Here is a 26,426-nt window from a genome sequence, read left to right on the forward strand (position 1 = left end):
CTAACTTAGTTTGCCCAGGCGTGGGCCTTACACTACTTAGGTATATCTTAGTGTGAACTGTACAGAAATTTAGGACAGTTAGATTGGTCTAAAAATGGCAGACCTGATCTAAGTTGACCTTACCTCTAAGGTAGTCTAAGATGGATCAGATTGGCTATTTTTAGACCAATCTAATTGTCCTGAGCTCCTGTACAGTTCCCAGCACAGCCCCAGAGCTGGGAAAGCCCACTTGTCCCCAGCCAGGGCTGCGCTTTCCCTACCCCCTCCCTGGCACCAGGCTATTTTTAGGACCCCAGCCCCTCTCCACTGTGGACCAGCCAGCCCCCCACTGAGCCTGACAGACCCCCCATTCCACAAGCTGCTCCCAGTTCCGGTATTACCAGTGTTTGCTACTGCCAGGAGCCAAGCAAGCAAATCTGGGTAAGGGGAGAAGTGGGCGGGATGGGGGTGGGGGAGTTTGTTCATCAGGGGTGTAGAGGCATTGTTCATCAGGGGATGAGGGGAGTCAGCTAGTTAAAAAGTAGCCCCTGGGGGGTGAGAGAAAGACTGCTTAAGTCCCCCCATGGACCCTATAAGCCTCCTGATCCTGCCAAACTCTCCTGAACCCAACAACCACCCCCCCATGGACTCCATCTGCTACCTGATCCTTACCTTCCCCACAATCCCCTGATCCCTGCCCCCTAGAGCCTCCTGGGGACCCTGTTTGCTCCTGATCTCTCCCACAGATCCCACTGGCCCCCTCAATCCCTCTGCTGACACCTCCTGGTCCCCATCTACTTTGCCTGCCCCTCAACTTTCTCACCCCCTTGAGCCTGTTTGCCCTCCCAATCCCCTAAACTCTCCCCCAGGCCTCCAGACTTACCTTAGATCAGGTGGCCATTTTTAACTTAATCTAACATCCCCCCAGCCTCCCCAAATGTCTGTACACAGGTCCATAGCAAAAAGGACCCACTCCTTCCTTTTGGACCTGGTAATGCTAAGTCACAGTTTTTCTCTTGGTTTCTTTTGTCTGTTTGCCTCTATAGTGAGGCAAGTCTGCCTGAAGTGATTGAAGACTTGTCACATGTTACAGTGCCACTGGAAGCAAATTAATGCTTGAGTCTCCTAAGTATTGATGTTAATATCGGATTGACCTTCAAAATCTCCTTGAGTCTCTTCTTTTGGCCACCTCTAGAGCAGTGACCATTGGTGAGCTGGGAGTATATATTTCAGGAGCTGGTTGTCAGGCATCTTCATGACATGCCCTGTCCAATGGAGTTGGCACTGTATAAATTCAGTTTTGATAGAGTTTTCTTGAGCTGGCATTCATTTTTCTGTCCTTCCAAATAATATGGAAGATTTTTTGAAGACATCACTGATGGTAACACTCAAAAGCTTTCAGGTGTTTCCAATATGTCATGCAGGTATCACATCCATACAGCAGATAGGGATGGCAACAGTTTGGTAGAAAAGAAGTTTGGCTTGGGTCCTGATTTTGTGATCACCGAAGAAATTATTTTGGAGACATTCAATGTTGAATATTGTTGTCTATATTTACGTTTTGGGAAAGGTGGCAACCTCAATAGGGGAAATGTTCAATATTCTCTAAACACTGTAATAGGTAGAAGGGTGGGTTGGTAAAATGTTTTGTTTTTTGTGAAGTTGAAAGTGAGTCCAAACATTTAATATATTTCACAGAAGTAATCAGGAATGACCTGGAGCTCTTCAGGTGAGTGGATGCATACAACACAATCATCTGTGTATTGAAGATAGTATCTCTTGTATCTCTGAGTGGTATGAAACCACGTTGAGACTCAGGTAGAATTTCCTCAGCAAGGAAGGTGAGTCTATTGAGGAGATTTCAGATGAAGGTTTTCTGAGCTGCAATGCATTCTATCTCCTTTCTTTAATGTGGTAACAATTTTGGTTATGCCACAGTCCCACCAATATGCTATTATTTTTATTTGCCAGCCAAAGCATTGATTCATAAGCACTCGAGGTCCTCTACTTCTGAACTTTCAAGTAAAGTAATTAATGGTATCTTTGACATAGAGTAGGCAAAAGGGGTAGTTGGGAGTAGAGAGGGGCTGGCAACCTTTCCTTCCTAAATAGGATGTAGGAAGCAATTCAAACATTCCGAGTATGAAAATCCTCCATGTTTTACCAGTACTTATTATAGCCAATGTATTTTTAAAAACTGGGTTTTCATACTTCTTATTGTCCAGGCTCACAGCATCAAGAAAAGGGCCTTCAAATAATTTCAGGGTGTCAAGGACAGATTATTAATGCTAACAATATCTTGAGTTTGAGTTACATGGTTGCACCACATTTATCCTTTGCTGTCTTTCTAAATATTTTAGCCTCAGTTACTCTGAACACTACTATTTGCAGCAGCATTTGAGCGGTGTCCAAAGAAAGGCCCAGTAAAGAACAAGTCTCCTGTACTAAGTAGTGTATAACCAAATAATCTGTGACAAAGTGTGCAAAATGCTTTTTGAATAGTGAAAACCATATTTTTGTATCACTTATTTTTACACTTTCATTACCCTCTACCTTTGAAAAGTAAAACTGATTTCTTAGAAGTCAGCATGTTTGAACAATACTTCAGAAAATAAGGTCTAACACTTTATGCACGTTAAGTAGTTCACTGTGTTCAATATGAGCACCCATGAATTCCTCAGTGGGGATTCAGTAGTGTAACTCCAAAAAAAATTTACCTGTACATGCATCTGTATTATTAGGCACATGCATGCAATTTTACTCTTAAAAGTAGATTTTCTGGAGTTAATGATCAAACTTTAGAAAGAGGTAAAACCAAACCATTAGAAACAATAATAAGATTTAATCAGCTTGCGTCTGTATACAGATTGAGGTTGGATACTGAACAAAAGATATTTAATATTATTTCTCACACCCATTATGAGACTGGACGGGTATACTCCTGTTTCTAAAAGTAATTATTCTGCTTTGTTGTTTCCTGCAAGGTCAAGTGCTCTGGCCAATAAAAACAACTTTGTACTTTGCTCTCTGGATTATTCGCTGCAATGCACATGCAGCTGGAAGCCTGGCAACACTGGGGCTGCTATTTTCTCAGGGCTGCCATTGGCATCATGGGTATATTACAGCTGTTTGCTCAGCTCCACTGCAGTGAGGCTGATACTGCACTCAGCACCTCTGAGCAGCCAAAGCTTTTCCCTGAGCAGCAGCAGCCACAGGCAGAAGTCTGGCTTTGGGCTCTGAGGAAGCTTGAGATATAGATGTATATGTATGTATGTAGACACATCTACCTATATCTAAATAGATAGGTATCTGTGTGTGTGTCTCTCTCTATATATAAATAATATAGCTAGGTAGGTATAGATAGGTATCTGTGTGTGTATACACACATATATACATATACACACACATATATATGTATACACATATATGCATATACATGTATGTTTATGTGTGTATATATGCATATAATACATACACATTTATTCAGGACAGTCTAGAAGGGGCACACGTACGTAATTTTACTCCAGAAAGTGGATTTTTGGTAATTAATGATCCCTGACTGACTGAGGCTGCAGCAAGAGGATACGCTGGCCAGGGCCAAGACTGTCCCCTGCGGTGCCCGGGCGAAGGCTGCAAGGCGGGGCAGGAGAGATCCTGGACACATTGCCTGCGTTGCCAACGGCCACCCTCCCGGGATGACGTCACTGCCCCCCCCAAGCAACCCCCAGGCGACGCGAGGGACTTCAGCAGGCACTGCTGAGCAGGCTCGCGGCACCGCGCCAAGCGCACGGGACCAGAGGTGGGGTGGAGCTCTCCAGAAGAAACGATTTCCGGCGCCCCCAGCACCTCGCGTTCGGGTCCCTGCTAAACCAATGGGTGGCGGGATGACGGCGGCGGCCGGGCAGGTAACGCCCGGCGACCAATCAGAGGCAGCAGCAGTCCGCGGAACAGGTGGGGGCGGAGCTTGTTCTCCCCGCCCCCCTCGAAGCCCACCAATTGGCGGGCGGGAAGGGCACTCTCTTCCCTCCCCTGCCCCCGCCCTCCTCCGGCATCTGAGCGTGTTGGGGCTAGGAGCCGGCGCGGGAGCATGGGCTGAGCGCGGGGGGCGGGGCTATCTGACAGGAGCGGCGGCGCCGGCCGAGCAGAGACGCGGGCACCGCCAACCGCCGCGGCCAACCGCCATGGGGGCGCGGCGCGCGGCGGAGTGAGGCCGGACCGGGGCCATGGCTCAGGCGCTGGCACCGGCGCCGCCGGAGACGCGGAAGTTCACGCGGGCGCTCAGCAAGCCGGGCACCGCGGCTGAGCTGCGGCAGAGCGTGTCCGAGGTGGTGCGCGGCTCCGTGCTGCTGGTGAGAGGCGGGCGAGGGGAGGGGGCGTCCCGGCGCGGCTACAAACTTCCTCCCCGCGTTCTCGGGAAGTTTCGGGGCGGACCTGGGGGGTCGGGCCTGGCGTAGGGCCCCTGCCCGCCGTCCGCCACCTGCCTCCGCCCGGGGCCCGCGGGGCGGCTCCTCCCCTGGCGGGCGGTGGTGCCGGGGCGGCCACGCGTGCGTGCCTGCGTGTGCATAGACGTGTGTATGTCTGCACATTTATAGGTATGTGGGCTGTGTGTGTGTGTGTGTGTGTGTGTATGTATAAGGTTCATATGTGTATGTGGGGGTGTATATTCTCTCTCCAACATACTCTTATATATGTGTTTGAGTGTGTATATGCATCCCCATATATATAGGATGTGTGTGTGTGTACATGTACACCCCTATCATGTATGGGACTGTGTGTTTGTGCGCATACATACATATGTGCATGCACACATTTCCTAGGATCCTTACATACACGCAGGTTTTTTATTTAGGTTTCCTCACATGTGCACACACCAGTATATAGGTGTGTGTATATGTATGTGCCTATAAAAGGTGCGCGTGTGTATACACACACACACACACACACACTACCTGTATACTGGGGTGTATGTGTACACACAAGCTGGAAGCCCCTAGTTTTCAAGTTGATATTTGCTGTTTAGAGCAGTTTATTTGGTCATTGGAAGCAGCTAGGCTCACTAAATGAGGATTTTATAGTGCAGTCCTATCCTGGGAGTTGGTGTGTTGTGCTCTGCATCTGGCTCATGCTGGTGCTGAAGCTCCTCTGGCCAGGCTTAGCTCTTGTTTATTCCTTGTTGTGCACAGTGAAACCCTGTCTGCCTCCGAGCTACCCGCTTTGGTGGTACCCAATAAATATAAATGTATGAACAATAAATATATATGTTTTAGTCATGCAAATGAAAATGTTTTTATTGAATAAAAAGATGACCCTGCTGAGTTTTTATATCTGGCTCTACTTCAAGCAATGCCTAATAGATTAATTAAGCAACACAAATGATCAGTGATCTAGGAATAATGATATGTGAGAAAAGCTTGGAAGACCTGGGACACTGTCTCTCACCCTGTTCTCATTAAGAAACTGGGGGACTGTGGTGTCGATGCCCACACAATCAATTGGGTCGCCACCTGGCTGGAGGGCCGCACCCAGAGGGTGGTAGTGGATGGGTCCTTCTCAACCTGGGAGGACGTGGGCAGTGGGGTTCCGCAGGGCTCGGTCCTCAGGCCCGCACTGTTCAACATCTTCATCAGCGATTTGGACGAGGGGGTAAAAAGCACCCTGTTCAAATTTGCTGATGACACTAAGATGTGGTCACACTAGAAGGGAGGAATAGGCTGCATTTGGACCTAGGCAAGTTATAGGGGTGGGCGGATGAGAACTGGATTCAACACTGACAAGTGCAAGGTGCTGCACCTGGGGAGGAAGAACCAGCACCACACCTACAGGCTGGGGAACTCCCTTCTCATCAGGGCAGAGGCAGAAAAGGATCTTGGAGTCATCACTGATGCCAGGATGAACATGGGCCAGCAGTCAGGAGGGCTAAATGCACCTTGTCATGCATCCTCAGATGCATCTTGAGCAGATCCAAGGAGGTGATCCTCCCCCTCTATGCGGCACTGGTCCGGTCGCAGCTGGAGTATTGCATCCAGTTCTGGGCGCCACACTTCAAGAGGGATGTCGACAGCATGGAGAGGGTCCAGAGAAGGGCCACTCACATGATCAGGGGGCAGCAGGGCAGGCCCTATGAGGAGAGGCTACGGGACCTGAACCTGTCCAGCCTCCAAAAGAGAAGGCTGAGGGAGGATCTAGTGGCCTGTTATAAACTAGTCAGGGGCGCTCAGCAGGCACTGGGGGGAGTCCCTGTTCTCCCGTGCACTGCCAGGAGTGACCAGGAATAATGGTCACAAGCTGGCAGAGGGCAGGTTTAGGCTAGATATCAGGAAGCGCTACTTCACAGTCAGGGCGGCTAGGATCTGGAACCAACTTCCAAGAGAAGTGGTGCTGGCTCCTACCCTGGGGGTTTTTAAGAGCAGGTTGGATGAATATCTTGCTGGGGTCATTTGACTCCAGTACTTTTTCCTGCCACGGCAGGGGGTCAGACTAGATGATCTACTCAGGTCCCTTCCGACCCTAGAAACTATGAAACTTCCTCTGGTGAAGAGAATAATGAGGGGAAGGGCGGGGGATCTGATAACCATCTTCAAACACCTGGGGGGTGGTTATAAAGACAGTGATATGTTGTTCTCTGGCTGTAGAGCAGGGGTTCTTTTTCTTCCTGAGCCCCCCACTAGCATGCTGTAAAACCTCCACAGCCCACCTGTGGCACAACACAGTTGTTCTGTATATCCAGAAGGATAGGCGGGGAGAGGAGCTGTAGGGGCATAAGTGACAGGTGGGATGGGCATTGGGGGCCATATGCTTCCTCAGATTTGTACACTCACAGCAAGCACTGAGCTTTAGCCTAGCCGGACCGGCATAGGCAGGAGTCACCTCTGTAGACCAGCGGGTGGGACCTAGTGTGGGTGGGCAGAGCAGGGCAGTGAGATTTGTTGCTGCCACTGGGACCCCCACGCTGGCCATGCTGCTAGCAGTGCAGGGAGTAATGGCCTGGGGGGAGGAGACTGCTCTGCTTTTGCTTCTTCCCACCACAATCCATTTGTATGCTGGCCCATGGTTCTACCCTAGCTCTATGATCCAGTTGCTGCTACCAGCCCCCTCAGACTGCAGCTCCATGCAGAGGGGATGTAGGGGGGAGCTATGTACACCTGTGGACCCCTGAAACCTGCTCATGGCCCTCCAGGGGGGCACGGACTCCTGGTTGAGAGCCATTGCTATAGAGGACAGCAAGGAGTAAAGGTGTTAAACAGCAACAAGAGTAGTTTTGATTGGATATTAGGAGGAACTTCCTAATGATGAGGGTGGTTAAGCCCTGGTATAATTTACTTAGACAGGTTGTGGCATCTCTATCCTTGGGAGTTTTTGAGAGCAGTAAACACACTGGTTTGGATGATTTAGGCAGGGAGGGTCCACCTTTGAGCAGAGGGTTAGACTAAATTGACTACCTGACATTTCTTCCAGTCCTACCATCCTTTGATTCTGATGAGTGATTCAAAGTTTCTAGTTGGAAATAAAGTTTTTGGTGGAGTCTTATTACTTGCCTTGTGATTGTGTCAATGCTAGGCAAGCAAAAAAGAGTATATTTTAATATGTTGCCTTTTGAAGGCAATGGGAGTGACATGGCACAGAGGTAGTTTTTTTCCCACAGTCCCAATACAGCTGAATGTTTCTGTTGAAGTGATCATTAGAAGAAAATAGTTTATGTTCATAGTTGACACTATTTAGGTTAATGGAACAATTTCTGTTCCTTAGATCTATTCTGTTGGGACATTTGAATTATGAGAATATAGGACTACATTTGCACATGTTTAGAAGGCTTCTTTGCAACCAGAAAAGCTATACATTTTGAGTTTAAATTCCCCAGAAAATATTGGAGCTATTGGAAAAGTGGTAGTGCATGTGGCAAGTGGGGTGCAGTCTGATCCTAAGTGGTACTTTTTTTGAAGTACTGCGCTAATGTCATGATGCCCTTTTTGAAGGTGAACTGGTTTGGTATTAAAAAAATGAACAGAACTTAAAGTACTATATACAGTTAGGTTAGTAGGTAGAATAAAGTTCCCAGCCTTTCTTCTTTCTCTAAGTGTTAAATCCATGTTTCTTCTCAGCCTTTTTTCTTTCTAGTGCTGTTATGAAGTCTCCCTGGTTAGTCCCAAATTCTGGCTTGCAGCAGCAGCATATTTCTCTGTGCCTGTCTCTGTGCTGTTAAACCCTTCCTGAGGAAGGCCTGTGATTATAGGATTTTTCATCATTTACAAATTATTTTTATTCCTCACTCAACTCTGTAATATTTCTTGCTGAGCATCATTACTTTTTGAATCACTGAATTCAGCATTCACTAAAAGAAGAGGAATTGTGGTGGCTGTGATCAGTTTTGCGTCTGCCCTTGAAAGTTTCAGTGAGAAGCGATAGCTACCATAGTGTCTGACAGTCTTTAACAAGCTGTGGGCTGGGTGGCTTTGGAGGCAAGTCAGGGGTGGGGGTTTTCCTTGCACCTGTGCTAGGACTAGGCAGCTGGGAGCTGCACCTGTGCCACTGCAGTTTCTTTCAGCCCCTTGCTTTCTGGTTGGTCAGTGAGCTCAGCTTTCAGCTGGTGAGGAGTTGCCCTGGGGTTGGGCAGCCATAAACTGCATCTTAGCTGCCACAGCTTCTCTCCTTGCCTTTGCTTCCTGACTGAGGTGGGAGTGCAGTTGGAAGCTGCCTAGCCCTGGCACAGCTCCCCATGAGTTGGAAGCTGCACCCAACCTGCAGTCAGAGCTGAAAGCTGCCCAGGCCCAACAGAGCTACTTGCTGCTTGGCTTGGGCATAGAGGTAGGCATGGGAAAACCCTCCAGCTCCACAGGCTGGATCTAGCCCATAGGCTAGATTACTGACCCTGATCGACCACAATTTGTCCTCTTTTTCTCACGAGTTTTTTCTTACCCCCCACCTTTAATTTCTCCCTCTGTTTTGTGACCCCCTTTTTTGGACTTTCTTACCTCCTATTTTTTCCATTCCAGCTCTGTGTTTTTCCACAATGTCTTGCTTTTTTTCCCAACACTTTCTTCTTGGAAGTGCTTTTTGGTGTGTCATGTCTTCAGACCCTCTTCCCAATAGTTCTTTGTTGCCTGCTTTTTACTGGCTCATGTCTTCTTTTTCCTTCATGCTGAACAAAACTTTTGTGAGTAGTACACAATTATTGACCCAACTTCTTATCATGTGATTCCATACTGGATCTACTACAGTTTAGATTCTTTCCTCTCCACTGAAACTCTAGTTCAGGGTTGCCCAACCTGCAACACATGCTACAAGTGGCACTGGTGGCCTTCATGTGCAGTGTGGCCAATCAGGGAGGGAATGGGCAAAGTAGAAGCCGCATATTGGGTAGGAGTCACATGACTTGGAATAAAAGCAGAGCAGCAGGACAGATAGGGAACATGGGGGTGGAAGTAGGGGAGCAGGGGATTGGAGTGGTACTTGGAGAGGAAGTGGGGCTAATCTGCCAAAAAGGTTGGCTCCTGCTACTCTAGTTCATTTGGAAACACTGGTTGAAACTTAGTGCTGTTTACTGAAGGGCACACATGATTGGTTTAATCCATTTACATAGTGTAAAGTATTATGTAATCCTCACACATCAAGATCTTACTGCGCATCTGAGAATCTTCATGTGAATCTTGTATATGGAATGAATTTGGAAGAATCTAAGTTTTTAAAAAGTTAGTGTGGTCTTAATGAGTAGTGCCAATTTGCAAACTATTAACTTTTAGGTAAAATGCAGTATTCCTGGGCATCAAACTGGAAATTCTGCTGCAGCTATAGATCCATTAAAAAAACTGTGGCTTTATCCTCAATGTAAAAATAACTTTACTATATTGAAGTTACTGTTTTGATATTACCTTATTTTTGTCTTTGTTCTGTCTGTTGCAGCTCTGCTTCAGTTTAATGTCCAGTATGAATGTCAAAGATTAGATTTGCAAACTTAAAAAAAATCTCATCTATCAGAAATGACTTGTATGTGTTCTGTTAGTAAGGAAAACTTTTTTCTGTCCCTTACACTGAACATTTTTCATGTTTCGTTGCTTAATTTTACAGTGCATTTTGAAATGCAGCTGACCATACATGTGCCTTTGCAATGAAGCATTCTTTATGCAGTGTTGATTTAAAAATAAAGAGTCTGTCCCATGTTAGCTGGGACACTTGTGTATTTGTAAGCTATTTTACCAGACTATCAAAATGTGCAAATGTTTCAAATTATTTATAAGGGGGTAACATCCATAATATAATTGATAGCTTGTTTGGTTTTATTTTCACCTTACTTCACTTACAGCAGCACTATATTGTAGATGCTCATCTCATATAATAGCCTTTTCTAGCTTGCTGCTTTCCCCAGATTGTCAGGCCAGGTACTATCTTGGTAGCCTTGAACGTTCCATTTTCTGTAAAGCACTCAGTTGGCAATGGAGTTTATACAGGGATATTCCTAAGAAGACTGCATTACAGGATTGGGACCTGGGTATCGAAGTCTGAATAAAAATTCTAAGGAGTAGATGGGCCAAACTTGTTAATGTACAGATGTGGTCTGGTTGGAAAGAAATATCACAAACTGTTTTACTAATGAGGTATTGGATAACTAAGTTTCAGTCCCTTTTAGGGTCTTTTGGAAGGACAGATGTGTGCTGCTTTTGTTAAGCATAGTCACTTCCTGGAATAAAGACACAATGGAGCTGTTACATGTGTCCCTGAGATGACAATGGTCACATAATGAAGGAAAACACTGGATTTGACCTATTGGGGGTTGGGAGGCTTTGTTCTTTGTACAGATTCTTAAGATGTTGTTCTTAAGATGCATTCTGACCTAAGATTTTTGCCTATACTACAGTTATTTGAGGAAATAAACGTTTGTCTTTGAAAATAATGCTATATGAATATTTTGTATATTCACTTTAAAATATTTTTAATACATCCTGAAATTTGTAAACAAATTAATGTTTTCTACTTGTTTATTGACAAAGTCTTTTTAGCAAACAACTGCCTCTGTGTAAAAAAAAGAAATGGTCTTTAAACACAAATCTATCAAATTTATAAAATAAGAGAACTGAAAAATGGTTATGGCGGTTTTTAGTGTGATTAATTGACTGGATATGAAGTTGGTGACTCTTCAATTGGCACCAAGTATTTTAAACACTTGGAGATAGCTTCTCTAATGTGTTTTCTAACAAACATGACTTCATGTATCATTTTTAGTTAATTGAGTGATTCCAAGCATGTCATCTTTAAACCTGAAGTGAAAATGTATAAAACTCTTGATCATATGATGAAATTGGCTTGTGTGAATGAATTTCCAAAAGACTAGACTTAACCATAAAATACTTGTTTCTTCCATATTCAAGTAGGAACTTCCTGATTGATCTTCCTCAATATAGCCCTCATCCTCTTTCAAGTAGTTAATGGGTAGCATAAGTTTTAAAAAATACTAATTTCTGATCTTCATGGAAAACTCCATTTAGTCAGTTGAGAAGAACATATAGTACATGTGGTATAGTTCTAAAAAGCAATATATGGTAAATATAAGACAGACTGAAAAGTGTGGGCTATGCTACTAGACTGGACTCCAGAGACCTTGGCTATTCCTAATTTTGCCACTTGCTGCTGTGGGGCCTGCAAAATTGCTTTGTATCCTTATGTGTCCTTTCCCACCTGCAAAATAGAATTTTATTTTCTTCCAATCCTCTTTCTAAGTCATGAGTTGATGATGTTGGAGTAATTTGGCACACCAATAAATAGTTGATACTTTAAGAGCTGAAATTCTTTGCTTAAATTGGTAATGCATATGGCAGAGTTCTGGAGAAGGAAGGCTGGTGTCTGAATACTTTAGTTATACTTTGAGTACAGGTGCGCAAGTGAGTACTCTCTGCATATCTTCCATGTTTGCAGGATTTGCCTTGTGAACAAAGAAGTCAGGATACTGAATTAAAAATACTGGGATCACAGGTGGGGAGTTACTCTGTAGTCGCAATGGATTTATCATCCTACTATCATTAAAAAATCTTAATTGTTTATGTTGTCTTCTATGACATAGAGGCAGTGTTGTGTTTTAATTTGACAAAGTTATAGTAACTTTTTAAGGTTGGGTAACTAAACAGTTGAGAAAATGATGAGATTTGGTGTTGTATAGAATTTTATTGTGAATAAAATGTCTTGGTTGCACATATGGGCAATAAAAAGGGGCTTGCATATAATCATTTGTGGAAAATCTCTTTGTTTTATTGTTCTGTAGTGGGGAGAGATGCTTCTGCCATGTAAGAAATTATATTATTGAATGTAAGTCAGTTTTAGATGGGTACCTCAAACGGGGAGGAGAGATGCAACAGGATTCCTACTGGGAGTCACCCTCCATGTATGACTTTGGATGTATAAAAGCAGGTTAGGATAATTTCTTATGGTCAGAATTTTGAGTGCTTAGTGAAGCAAGTATATATAGCAAGGTTTTTGTTTTTTTTTCTACAAGAAATTAGGATAGTCTGCTAAATCTATTTTATGGTATTGGTATATAACATTGCATAGCAGTATTATATTCCAAGTACTGGGAATTTTTAGCTTCCCAGATGTCATAGTAACAACATACAAGGGACCTTTACTTGCTTCAGCTTGAGGAAGTGTCTCATGCCTTTTTTATCTTGATTTTTCCCTCCATTAGCTGAAGGATGATACCAATATTCAATCTGAGAGTGATGTCAAATGTCTTTTTTCTCTAACACTTATTTAAATAATATCATCTGACTTCCTAGAAAGGATTATGCACTGGACACTATGTTCCTGAAAAATGGGTTCAAGCATGCACAGCAATACACAACTCTTCAGATGAAGGCTGTCCGTGTAGTAATTGTTCTTAGATTGCATCCCCCTTTGTTTCTTGCATTCTTCCTGTGCCTTGAGAGTGAGAGAGACTGCAGATGGTGGTTCACTTATCACATAGGAAGTTTTCTACAAAGCACTCTAAAATGTGTGGTGCTTTGTTCAGTAACTTGGGGGACTGAACTGCAGGGTTTGTGTGTAGATTGGGCTACATAAATTCTTGCATTAGGAATCTAGGGTTTGTCAGAAGTGAGAGTATGTGGGGAAAACTTGGATGCCTGGGTAAATGAAGCATTGGGACCTGTTGGGTGTAGTGGAGGCTGGGAGTGAAATTTGAACTTATTGAATAGGGAATGTGAAATTCGATATGCTACATTGCTGGAGCGAGATCTGTGGGTGGGGTATCTCTCTGTCTGTTTTTTCTTTGCTCAGTGAATTGATGAAGACTGATGGGGAGAAGGAAAACAGAAACTGATGGGTTTTTTTTTTTTTTTTTGAAGGAATGATAATAGAAACTGAGACTTACTATTGGGAGAGCTTAGTGTTGCACATATAGCTGTAAATTTGGAGTAATAGATTAGTTTAAAGCTTCTTGGGTATCAGTGAAAACACAAGTTTAAAACTTTGACACTGAGCCTTTTAGCAAGAGAGATGATTTTTAACTTGGGAAAATGCAGAGAAAAATGTTGACAAAATTAATAACACATTTTAAGATCTGATTGTTTTTGGAGAGTGTATGGCTTTCTACCTTTTTAGAGTCTACGCTTACAGTAGCCTTAATTGACTTAAAGAAAGTAATAAGAAAATTAACTGCTCTCTATGGTAAAAAATAGTAACTGGATGGAATACATATTCGATGGTTGTGAAGATGACACAAGGCTGACCTGTATCCTAAATAATCTTGTCAGCATGTTGTGCTCACAACGATCTCTTAAAATCTAAAGAATATCAGAATATTAATTGATAGGTTTCCTGTCTAGAAAGGTAATTGATAAAGGAGATCTGTCTACAAAATCATGGACTGTCATGGTGAACACAAGCCATCCTTAATCAAACACAATTCATTGGAGGTTATTTTCCCCCTCATCTTTTCTCTTCTGATTACTGTTATAAGCAGCGTCTGTAGTAGAGGTGCGTTGATGCGTTGGTCTGATCTTGAATCGGCACCAATATAAAGAAAATTGACTATCAGAAATCAGCCTGAAGTGGCCGATACATGCCCCATGCATACGTGCAGTGCAGCATGTAGGTGGCTAGGACCACAGCTGGGCAGCTTGGAGAGCTAAGTGCAGCTGGTAAGTCTATTGTGGTGGAAAGGAAGGGGCATGGGGAGGGGGGCAGATTGAGGCCCCTGTGGTGAGGGAGGGAGTGGTCCTAGGGCAGGCGCTGCCTAACAGGGTGGGTAGTGGTCATGTTGGGAGGAGGGTTGTGGGGGCTAGGCAAATTGTTGGGTAACTGCAGCCCTCTTCCCTGCACCCTAGTCTCCTCCCAGTGCTGCCTCTGCCCATCCTGAGCACAGCCTGGCCCAGCCCCTGCTGGGAAGAGCCCAGTGTAGCCTTGGCCCCAGCCTGCACTGGCAATCCACCTTGCCTTGTGCAGATCTGGGGGCACACGTCCTCTCCATTCCCTCCCGGGGTGTGTGCAGCAGTGGGAGCTGTCCTCCTCTCCTCATGCTCCCTGGACGAGCTGTGGCTCTGTCCCGTGCCCACCTGCCCCAGCTGGGCAGTGCCTGCTCCGGCTCCTGCCCCAGCCCCAGCCCTACTCCCTTCCTCAGTGCAGGGGCCTTGATCTCACCCCCCACATCCCTTCCCTTCCCCCTTTCACCACAATAGACTTACAAGCTGGAGACTGCTCTTCAGGCTGCTGGGCTGTGTATCAAAAATCAGATTGATATTAGTCAATATGCCTCCTTAATAATTGGCTATCAGAATTGGTCCCAGATATCTATTGGTGCACCCCTAATCTGTAGTTCCTGTAAGTTCTTTTGGATGATGGGTACTTTTTTGATACCCTGGCTTCCCATATTAAGATATGCCCCTTTGGTTTAGGTGGAGTTTTATTAATATGCTTGGAATGTTGATTGGGAATTGTCAATTCTGAAACAGAGGATGTAGAGGTCGGGACAGATGAGTTTTTAAAAGAATGCACCTGCATCTGAATTTTACCTGTTTAAAGATGAAACAACATAATATTGAAAATCATTACTATACTTAAATACAAGATGAGATCTTCCCTCTGCTCCCCCTTGGGATGGGAAAAAAAAATCCCTCATTATATTCACATACAAAAACCCCTCTTTTAAACACATTGTCTATCATTAAATTTATTGCCAAAAGCAGCATGGGCTCAGTAATGGAAACCACTGTGAAGCTGATTAATGCAGCCAACACTGAGTGTGACTATAAAACACGTGGCCCATATTGGGCAAACAGGCTGATGGGAACCTACCACAAATTTTTTTATTTGCAAAAATATGTAGTCTTATATTCATAAATAAATAAGTGTGTATGTGGTAGACTTACTGGAACAGCCCAGCATGCAGGCCTTTGAGAATCTGCAGCATAATTGGTGGAGCCCACCCACCAATTGAGGGAAAGGCAGGGAGGGACTTGCCTCACCCCTGCTCCGGGTGAAGCAGGAAAAAGCCCTGGAAGTGGTTCAAGACCCTGCTATGCCAGGCCCGACAGAACCCCCGGGGCGGAGCCTCCAAGGTGAATAAAAGGAGCTACAATGGTGAATAGTAGTTCTCTATCACTTTGTCCACACTCTTCATTGTTTTATAGACCTCTGTAAGGTCCCCTCCTCGGCCTTCCCCCTTGCACTGGAGATTCATAGGCACTAAGGCTGGAAAGGACCCCGAAAGATTGAGTCCAGTCCCCTGCCTGAGGGGCAGGAAGTTGGCAGGGATCATAGGATCCCAGGAAGATAAACATCCAAATGTGTCTTGAAGGTGTTCAAAGTGGGTGCTTGAACCACCTCCAGCGGCAGTCTATTCCAAACCTTGGGGGCTCGGACAGTAAAGAAATTCTTCCTTACGTCCAGCCTGAAATGGTCATGGAAGAGTTTGCAACTGTTCGACCTTGTCATCCCTTTGGGTGCTCTGGTGAACCGACGTTCCCCCAGAGTCCTAGTCTTTTCAGTCTTGCCTAGTATGGCAGCTGCTTCAGGCTTCTCAGTGTCCTGGTTGCCCTTCTGTTTTCTAAGTACATTCTTTTTTAAGACTTAGAGACGAGAACTGCTTGCAGTGTTCAAGACAGGAGGGCAGGATGAATATTCTACATAAAATTTAGCAAAATGGCTGCCATATCTTGATCTCTGAGTGAGAGCTTACTATTAGTTAAATGGCCACCACCTTGCAACATTCCCAGTGGGGATAAAGTAATGCTGTCATCAAGAAATGTGGCTCTTAACAGTATGGTGACTCTTTGTGACAACAAAATGACCATTATGAAAATTTAGCTCTCAAACTTGTTTTATGCAGTTGTTGTTTATAAGTGATTCGTCTCAACATTTGCACTTTAAAAAAAAAAAAAAAAAAAAAAGTGCCATAGTGTCATGCTTTGGGATAAACATCTGTGTTTATATTCTCCACCTTTTGGCTCAGATCAGGTATAGTTCTTATCAACATAACTTCCTCATTTGATTAGTGGTGTCATTGGTGACATGGTGGTGCATGCAGGTGCACGTGCACCCCCTTGGCTTGGCAGTGCCTCCCCCCCATAAAAAGCGCCATCAGCACTGCTGGCAGCACCTGTGGGTGGGTGCCGCTTGCCACCCCACCTTGCTGACCCCACTAGCAGTGTCTGCAGGTGGTCTCCAATTGCAGATGGCTGTGCTGGTGCCCTGACACTGCTGCTGGTGGTGTCTGCAGGTGGTTACCGACCACTGGTCAGCACTCCCCACCCCCCACCACTGATACCACCACAGCTGCCTATGGGAGCTTGCCATGCCCCCCACCCCCCCAGCCTCTGGGGGCACATGGCATTTATGAGTGGTGGTATAGTTACTTATTCCCCAATCTGTCTACCCACACTCCTTCCCCAGCCTTTTTTGATGTTTGTGGGATTCTTGTGAACAACTTGGTTCTGCCCTCTGCTTCACTTGGCTGTGTCCTGTAGCAGCAATATCAATGAAACTTGGGGTAGTTCTGACTAGTTTTGTGGTCATCCCAAGTTCTGGATAGCAGCAGTGTCATTTTCCATTGTTTTAAACAATGTGAAACCAATTTATAGAAAATTTCCAAGGGAGACTACATTGTAGGGGTGCACCAATAGAGATTTTCTGGGCCAAAACCAATGTCCTGAGTTTTATTTATGTATGTATGTATTTATTTTTTTTAACAAGCCATATCGGCTAATTATTGATCTGATATGCAGCCCTGCAGTGTGAAGAACAGGTCAGGCTCATAAGTCTGTTGGGAAGGAAGGGGTGAAGGGAGAGGGAAGAGATATGTGTGTGGGGGGGCAGATCAAGGTCCCTGCAGTGAGGGAGGAAGTAGGGCTGCAGCAGGGGCAGGCGCTGCCCAGCCAGGGTGGAGTGCGGGATGGAGCCGCGAATGGCTCGTGTGAGTGGGATGCAGGGGGAGGTGGCTCCCACTGCTGCGTACACCCCCGGGGAGGCATGGGGGGTGTGTGTCCCCAGATACGTGTGCAGGGTGAGGGCTGGCTGCCACTGCAGGCTGGGACTGGGGCTGCACCAAGCTTTTCCCAGCAGGGAGCTGGGCCGAGCTGCATTCTGGGGGGGTTGTGGCTCTGGAAGGGAAGGTATGGGGGGAGGGCTGCAGCCACCCCACAATTCACCGTAGCCCCTCCCAGTGCTGTTGCTGCCCACCCCAAGTGCAGCTTGGCCCAACCTCCTGCCGGGGAGAACCCAGTGCTGCCCTTGGCCCCATCCCACAGTGGCAGCCCGCCCTCATGCCATGCATGGATGTGGGGGCACCCCCCGTGCCTGCCCGGGAGTAAGAGCCCTTGACTTCACATACCCTTTGAAGAAACAATTGGAGATTTGGTATCTGGATTAGGGTGGTCCTTCCTCTGAGCAGAAGGCTGGAGAAGAGTAGAGCTAAGTAAAAAGAACTGTGAATCTCATGAGGGGTATTATGAATGTTACGTCCAAGACTAAGATAATGTTGTAACAGGATTTACAGCTATCAGTGAGAATGGTGTCTCCTGATGACCGCTTGATAATCCTGTTCCTTATACTCTGGTATCCATGGGTTTCCTTCCTGTCCCCGTCTGCACCCCCCACTTTGTCCTCGCCTGCCACCCTTTTGATGATATTATACTCTGTGAAGTTGCCTCCAGAGCACCAGAGTGTGGTCCTGGGTGCTCTGCAGTGTCTCTTGCGGTCCTTGCCCTTTCCACCCTGTCTCTCAGAGCTCTCACAATTTCCTAGTTGTTAGGGGCTGGAAGGGACCTTGCAGATCATCGGGTTCAGCCCCCCTGCACTTAGGCAAGAAAGACTGCTGGGATAAGATGATCCCAGCAAGATGGGCATCTAGACGTTTTTTGAAGATCACCAGGGTGGATGACTATACCTCTGGGGGGTGCCTGTTCCAAACCCTCGGCACTCAGCTCATAAAGAAGTTTTTCCTTATGTCTAGCCTGAAGTAATCTTCAATCAGTTTTACCCATTATTTCTTGTCCTCCCCTAAGCCCTGATGTACTCCTCTCATATACTTATAGGCTGCCACTACATCCTCTCTGAGTCTTCTCCTCTCCAGGCTGAACAATCCCAAGTCCCTCAGCCTCTCATCATACATCTTGGTCACTCAGCCTGCCAATCCATTGATAAGCTACGCTCCTCTGCGAGGTATCTTCAGTAGCTTCCTTTCTTCCGCTTCAGCCACTGCCATGCCTCATGACCTAAACTGCAAATATAAAGCCAAACACAAATGCAATCAAGTGCTGCTGGGGGATGCCTTTCTCAAACCTCTCCTTTAGGCTTCTCCTCAGCACTGTTGGCTTCTCTCAGCTTGGGTCTTACTGGGCCTGCTCACAGTTGCTGCTTCTCAGCTTCATGCACAGAGAGCTCCTTCAATTAGTGCAGTCAGGGGCAGTTTCCAATTCCCTGCACTCCTTTACAGAGCTCCTGCAACCAAGTCAGACTTCCCCCTTTGCCTCTGTTGCGAGGCTTATATAGCCCACAGCTTGCCTCTTTCTGCCTCTCAGGAGCTTGCCTTAAAGGCAAAGTCCTCAATTCCTTGCTCTTCCAGTAACAGGGTAGGATTCACTGTTACAAGTGTCTAGTTCCTTTTTATAGGCGTTTTGTAGTCTATAAAGGGGAAAAATGTTTTTGTTCTAGGAAGTTGCTAGGCTACCATAACAAACACTGATAAATCTTTAGCAAAGAGCGGAATCCTCTAGTATTACAGTAGAAATATTGTGTCCCACCCTTAGGTTACTCATTCATATGGATTGTTCATGTTTTGGTTAAATGAAAGTGAGTTTATATAATCTTAGTCCAGCTGACTTTTGTCTAATACATTTGAATGCAGATTCCTTGAAGAATCACAGCAGTGTTTTATTTCACACTGGATCTTGTACAGTAGACTTCTGGAACACAGCGTTCTCTGGTGATAGTAAATTGTACTCTTATGTACAACTGTTTTAAAAACCATCTACAGATAATACTTTTGAAAATGAAACATTAGGTATAGGCAGTTGAGCATGTCTGCTTAATGGTGAATTTATACTTGTATACATACATGTGCTTTTAAGTAGTTAGCAGCTTGTGTGTTTGTAGCATCTACACAAGATTAGTTAACCAGCTAACATGAACATACTTTACTCCCTTGCATATACACTTCAGGTACTTAAGCACAAACCACTTCATGGTCATTATTTTGCAACTAATGCCAGAAAGATTTTCAACAGTAGTAAGAAAGAAGAAAATGATTCATGATTCGTTGGAAAAACTGGAACTCCCTGACTGATTATTAGACAACAGGAAGCTTAGTTGTATTCTTCCAAAGAACATATTGATACAGGATCTGGGATGTGGGTATATGAGGGCAGAAGTTTAGAGTTGCTTCTTTTCATTAAGATTGGACAAGACCGGCAACATACTTATCCTAAAATAAATTAGTGGCTTAGTAACATATATTTACATTGGTGAAAACCCAGTGCTGCAGATGAAGGTTTTAATAATTTCTTCTCTGCTGCTCTATTTACACAACTAGTTATGGTAGAAATGTGGATAAAAACTGTCTTGGCTTCAGTTAGTGCTTCGTTCAAACTTTGAGGTTTCATGAACTTAGTAACCTCAAGTCAGGTAATGAACTAAAGGTAACATTCCTTCCTTTGACTACTGTCTCCAAAACACTAAGCAAAAGAGTTTATCATGGGAAAAGTGTATTCAAATACAAAGCTGTAAGAATTAGGGATGCGTCAATAAAGATTTTCTTGGCCAATACTGATAGCTGATTATTAACCAGCTATATCAGCCAATACTGATCCGATAGACGATTTACAGGAATGCAGCCTGACAGCTTGGAGAGCAGCTCCCTGCAGGTAAGTCTGTGGAGGGGAAGGGATGTGGCGGAGAGAAGGGGCATGGTGGGGGCAGATTGGGGCCCCCACAGTGAGGGGAGGAGAGGGGCAGGTGCTGCCCAGCCGGGGCAGTGAATGGAACCCTGAGGGCAGGAGTGGGATGGAGTTGCAGGTGCCTTGTCCAGGGGGCTGGTGGTGGGGGGTAGCTCCCTAGGGGTGTGTGGGGGGCATGTGCCCCTGTGGATTTGTGCGCAGGGTGGAGGCAGGCTGTCTGCTGTGGGCTCAGGGCCTCATTCTGGTGGGGGAGGCTGGGCTTGGAGTGGGCAGGAGTGGGGTGGGCTCAATTGTGCGAGGCATGCAATGGCAGCACTGGGAGCAGTGACTATGGGAGGGCTAAGGTGGGGCCAGGGACAGTGCCAGCCTTTTCCTGGTGTGGGTCTGTGTTGGGGCTGGGCTGGGCTCAGAGTGGGTGGGAGCAGGGGAGGTTCAGCTGTGCATAGCACTGGGAGGGGTGGCTATGGCGAATTTTGGGGTGACTATAGCCCCCCAAATCCCCTCTGCTTGGGGCACTCTGTTCGGCCTTTTCCTCAGGAGCCCTGCACTGTGGGGCAGGCAGTGTGCACAGTCAGCACAGGGTTCCCAGTGGAACGGCAGCAAAGCAGAGTGCTCCAAGCAGGGACAATACTAAGTGCAGCTTGGGGAGTGCGGTGGGGCTATAGTCGGCCTAAAATTCACCGTAACCCTCCTGTAGCCACTCCTTCCAGTGTTGCCACTGCATGCCTCGTACGGTTGAGTCCACGCCACCCCTGCCCACTCCAAGCCCAGCCCCAGCCCCAGTCCCAGCCCCAGCCCCCCCACCAGAATGAGGCCCTGAGCCCACAGCGGGCTGCCTGCCTCCACCCTGTGCACAAATCCACAGGGACACATGCCTCCCACACACCCCCGGGGAGCTGCCTGGCCCCCACTGGCCCCCTGGACAAGCCACCTGCAGCTGCATCCCACTCCTGGCATCAGGGTTCCATTCACTGCCCTAGCTGGGCAGCACTTGCCCCTCTCCTCCCCTCACCATGGGGGCCTAAATCTGTCCCCACCAGAGTGGGCAGCCTGCCTCTGCCCCATGCAACAATCCAGTGGGGCGTATGCCCCCCATACCTTTTTTGGGGGGTGCATGTAGGAGTGGGGAGCTGCCCCTTATCTACCTCCCCGCACTCTCTGGACGACCCATCCGCTGCTTTGTCCTGTTTCTGGCCCTGGGGTCCTATTCACTACCCTGGCTGGGCAACACCTGCCCCTGCCCCTTCCCCTACCCAATTCCCTCCCTCACCATGGCGGGGTGGGCTTGACCTGCACCCCTTCTATCGTTCTTTCTCTCCCCCCACACCTTTTACTTACCTTCAGGGTGCTGCTTTCCAAGCAGCCAGGCTGCATTCCTGGCCGTGTGCATGCATGTGGCATTTATCGGTGACATTGATGACGCTGGCCAAAAAAAAGCTGATAGCTGATAATGTTAATTTACCTTTTATTGGTGCTGATTTGATATGCAGCCGATATATTTGTGCATCTAGTATGGATAGTGCACTTACTGTCTGCTTGGAATTGTTTTGAAACAGCACTTACCTGGAGGCCGAGAAGGCACTCCCTGTGACTTTGCACTAATAGTACGTTCATATGTTTAATGTACCCTTTCATACTTAGGAGGAAGAGCAGTGTTTGTGTATAAGGCAAGAGACTAGGAACCATGAATTCTGTGCCTACCTCTGCTGCAGGCTGTGTGTGAGACTTGGGACAAGACTTTCAGGGTCTGTTTTCCCCCCCCCCACCCCGCTCCCCCAGGTTCTCAGCCTCATTGGACTCTGGGCATCTCTCATTGGAAGCATCTCTCCATAATTTTGTGAACTGAGTGGCACCCAATTTCAAAAACCTATTTATATATAGGGTTCTGGCTAAATCAGGGTTGAGAATGAAGTGTTTTTTGGGCCCAGATCTCAGGACACAGAGCCACTTTTGTGGGCATTTCCTGGCATCCCCACACCTCACTGCTGGTTGGTGGAGAGGCCCCGGAGGCCCTGCCCCTTGCTGCTCGTTGTTGGAGGGCTGTCTTTTGTGTGGTCCTGTACCTTGCTGCTGATTGGCAGACAAGGCTGCCATTCATATGGCCATACCCCTGATTGGTGTCAAGGCTCTGGTGGGGAAGGAGAGACAAGGGGGCAGCTGCCATCTAGGCTGCTCTTCATGATGCCACTGCATTGGCCAATGCCTTCCCTCCCCCTGCTCCTCCTGGCAGGCTGTGAGGACTCCTGGCTCCCATTGAGGAGCCAGAATTTTCTTTTTTAGTATGGTTTTTAAATGGGGGAGAAGGGAGTTGCTTTTATAGGAAATCGCAACAAATGCCATTTTTGTGGCAATTGTGGAAACTACTGTTTTACAGTTTCTGTGAAACATTGCAAAAGTGCAATTTTAAGATGCTCCCTAGTTACAACGGTGGTAACCTCCTTGCAGAAGGGCCAGGCAGTGGTGATGGGGTATCAGGCAGACAAGGCCAAGCTTATCTGCTCATCTCCTCACACTTCGTGGTACTAAAGAGTGTTTCATAGTTGGTAGGGTCGGAAGGGACCTGAGCAGATCATCAAGTCCGACCCCCTGCCGTGGCAGGAAAAAGTACTGGGGTCAAATGACCCCAGCAAGGTGTTCATCTAGCCTCCTCTTAACGACCCCCAGGGTAGGAGCCAGCACCACTTTGCTTGGAAGTTGGTTCCAGATCCTAGCTGCCCTGACAGTGAGGTAGCACCTCCTGATGTCTAGTCTGAATCTACCCTCTGCCAGCTTGTGACTGTTATTTCTAGTCACTCCTGGTAGTGCTCAGGGGAACAGGGACTCCCCCAGTGCCTGCTGGTCCCCTCTGGCTAGTTTGTAACAGGCCACTAGATCCCCTCTCAGCCTTCTCTTGTGGAAGCTGAACAGGTTCAGGTCCCATAGCCTCTCCTCATAGGGCCCGCCCTGCTGCCCCCTGATCATGTGAGTGGCCCTCCTCTGGACCCTCTCCATGTTGTCCACATTCCTCTTGAAGTGCGGCGCCCAGAACTGGACGCAGTACTCCAGCTGCGGCCTAACCAGTGCCGCATAGAGGGGGAGGATCACCTCCTTGGATCTGCTCGAGATGCATCTGAGGATGCATGACAAGGTGCGGTTAGCCCTCCTGACTGTGTCCTCGTGTTGGCTGCCCATGTTCATCTTGGAATCAATAGCGACTCCTATTGATCCTTTTCTGTCTCTGCTCTGACAAGAAGGGAGTTCCCCAGCCTGTAGCTATGCTGCTGGTTCTTCCTCCCCAAGTGCATCACCTTGCACTTGTCAGCATTGAAACCCATCCAGTTCTCATCTGCCCACTCTGTAACCTGTCTAAGTCCGATTTGCAGCCTATTCCTCCCTTCTAGCATACCCACCTCCCCCCACAACTTAGTGTCATCAACGAATTTGAACAGTGCTTTTTACCCCCTTGTCCAAGTCGCTGATGAAGATGTTGAACAGCACGGGCCCGAGGACCAAGCCCTGGGGGACCCCACTGCCCACATCCCTCCAGGTCAAAAATGACCCATCTACCACCACTCTCTGGGTGCAGCCCTCCAGCCAGTTGGTGACCCATTTGACTGTGTAGGTGTTGATACCACAGTCCCCCAGTTTTTTAATGAGAATGGGGTGAGAGGCAGTGTCAAAGGCCTTCCTAAAGTTGAGAAAGACTATGTCCACTGCTACCCCTGCATCTAAGGATTTGGTGACCTGGTTAAAAAAAGGCACCAGGTTGTGTTGTGGCACCCTGGTTGAGGATCACTGCCTTGGGTGCTAAGTACTTATAACTGATATTTAAAGTAGAGGAGTGATCAGTATCTGGAAATTCTGCAGATTTTTATGCCTTAATTTTATTCTTTGTAACAGGGACTTGATGCTTATCTCGGGTGTTTGTGAAGCTTATACTTTGTTAAGGTGTTTTGGGTTTCTTGCTATAGACTAAGCGTATATTATCTGAAGTGCACGGACTTCTCTGCAGTATTCGAAGAACAGAAATTTATATAGAACATACTGTAAAAATGAGGCTTGACTAGCCTGAGTAGGTATGGGTTTAGCCAGTGTTCTTGTAGCTTCCTCATCAGAAGAATACAACCTCACTTGAAGCTAGCTGCACCGATTTTTGAGGTGGGGCAGGAAATCTAGTTATTGATAAATTTCAGATGTCACATGTATAGAAGCTCCTGTGCACCGGTAGAATTCCTTGTTTTTACCCAGCGTCTCTTATTTAAAACAAACTCTTGCTTTTTGAGTGTTTAGGCCTGATTTTTTTTTCTCTCTTATCTTTCACCAAAACATTCTATTGCAGACTCTGAGTAATACATGAATATGGTGTTTAGCTGTAGGTTTGTAAATGTATAGTTTAATGATCACGTTTCTATTTTCTGGAGACTTTCAGCACCACGTCAGTTTAAGCATACAGCCTTACATTGATATCCAAAGAATAGCAGAAAGTGATATAAAGCCTATTGAAGAAATGCTCATATCTTTTTCAGGAGTGTTTTGTGGAATATACTGCAATGTCTAACTGTAAAACAAAGTAATTAAATGTCAAAGAAGTTTACTTCATTAGGCTAGTTTTAGGAGCTGTAACTGGAGCGTGACTTGGTTGCTCTTGTTGTATGATGTCTAAACCAGAGGTACTAAACTTCACTGGACTTGAGGCACCCTTCCATAACTTCTGTGAATTTAGTGACATCAAATTAAAAAAAAAACTACAGTGCTTACCTCCTTGCAAGGGGCCTGGCAGTGGGAATCGGGGATTGTCTAGGCAGGGACAAACTCAAGTTTGCCGTTCTCTGCTTAATTTAGCTGTTTATCTCTCAATCTCTTGCTATCTCCTTCCACCTCAAGGCACACTTAGATTTGGAGGCACCCCTGGTCTAAACATAAGATGCTGTGCCTTTTTTTCTCTCTTTTAGTATAGGCCCTAGTGTAGTCCTCTTCCTCTCTCCTGTGCATATGTTACAGATTTAAGAGTGTTATTAAGAAACTGTTACATTTTAAATTTTTATGTTGTAACATAGGGTTAGAAGATGAATAGGACCCTTCTCATAGTAATCACATAGGCTGTAAACAGGTGCCTCAGTTGAGGCTGTCCAGATTATCCTGGGTTTTGACCTGCATCAAAACAGGAGCAGCACAGCTATTTACACACACAGCCCTTCCAAGCTGCATGGCTGCTCCTCTACCAGTAGGTGGCCAGCAAGAGTACGCACGTTGACAGCGTCTATTACAAGGGTGGGCAAAATGCGGCGTGTGGGGCAGATGCGGCTCGCCAGACCATTGTATCTGGCCTGTGGGGCCCCTAAAAAATTTAGAAAATTAATATGCATCTACCCCTGGCTTCCTGTCATGCGGCCCTTGATGGCTTGCCAAACTCAGTAAGCAGCCCTCTACCCAAAATAATTGCCTGCTCCTGGTCTATTATTTGCCGGTATTCATAAATTCATAAATTGTGAGGCTGGAAGGGACCTTGGAAGATGGAATCCAGCCCCCCCTGCACCAGGCAGGAAAGACAACTGGGGTCAGGTGACCCCAGCAAGGTGACCATCCAGTCTCCTCTTGAAGATTTCCAGGGTAGGCGATTGCACCACTTCTGGAGGGAGCTTATTCCACAGTCTGGACAGTGAAGAAGTCTTTCCAAATGTTCTGAAATGGTCTTCTAAGAGTTTGTGACCATTACTTTTTGTTTTTCCCCAAGGGTGCCTTGGTGAACAGTTGTTCATCGAACCCTTGATGTACACCCCTGATGTAGTGGTATATCTGTTTCTGGAATGATTTGCAACTAATTTGAATGACCTATAGTTAACTTAAAAGTACACAGTGATGTCCCAGGACAAAATGTTAGCACATTTTATCTTGCATAATTCACAGGTATTTAAAGTGGAACAAGGAACTTGTACCTTTACAGGATCCTGGAATAAAAAGCTTTCCCCAGCTCCTCCAAAAGAAATGCAGTGTCTGTTTGCAGCCATAGGACAGTAGTTTATAGGATGTTAAATTAGTCTCAGTTATTTAATCAGTCATGCAGTCTAGTTCAGCTTGGGGTAAAGGCATTAAAAACTT

General features: G+C 46.2%; 1 protein-coding gene across 4 annotated transcripts in view; it reads left to right on the plus strand.

Moving 5' to 3' along the window:
* Nucleotides 1–4,034: 4,034 nt before the first annotated feature.
* DOCK9 (dedicator of cytokinesis 9) overlaps nt 4,035–26,426 on the plus strand; it is a 271,504-nt gene continuing 249,112 nt past the window's right edge. For 3 of the 4 annotated variants that reach the window (XM_090023020.1, XM_090023039.1, XM_090023048.1), the window contains exon 1: nt 4,035–4,328. In XM_090023020.1, coding sequence (XP_089879146.1) covers nt 4,203–4,328 — 126 coding nt within the window. In that variant the 5' untranslated portion in view covers nt 4,035–4,202. The remainder of the gene's footprint in view (nt 4,329–26,426) is intronic. The other variant, XM_090023085.1, reaches the window with a different exon arrangement.

Source organism: Crocodylus siamensis, chromosome 1 (genome assembly GCF_052110815.1).
Source record: "Crocodylus siamensis isolate JL-2025a chromosome 1, ASM5211081v1, whole genome shotgun sequence".
Taxonomy (NCBI): domain Eukaryota; kingdom Metazoa; phylum Chordata; order Crocodylia; family Crocodylidae; genus Crocodylus; species Crocodylus siamensis.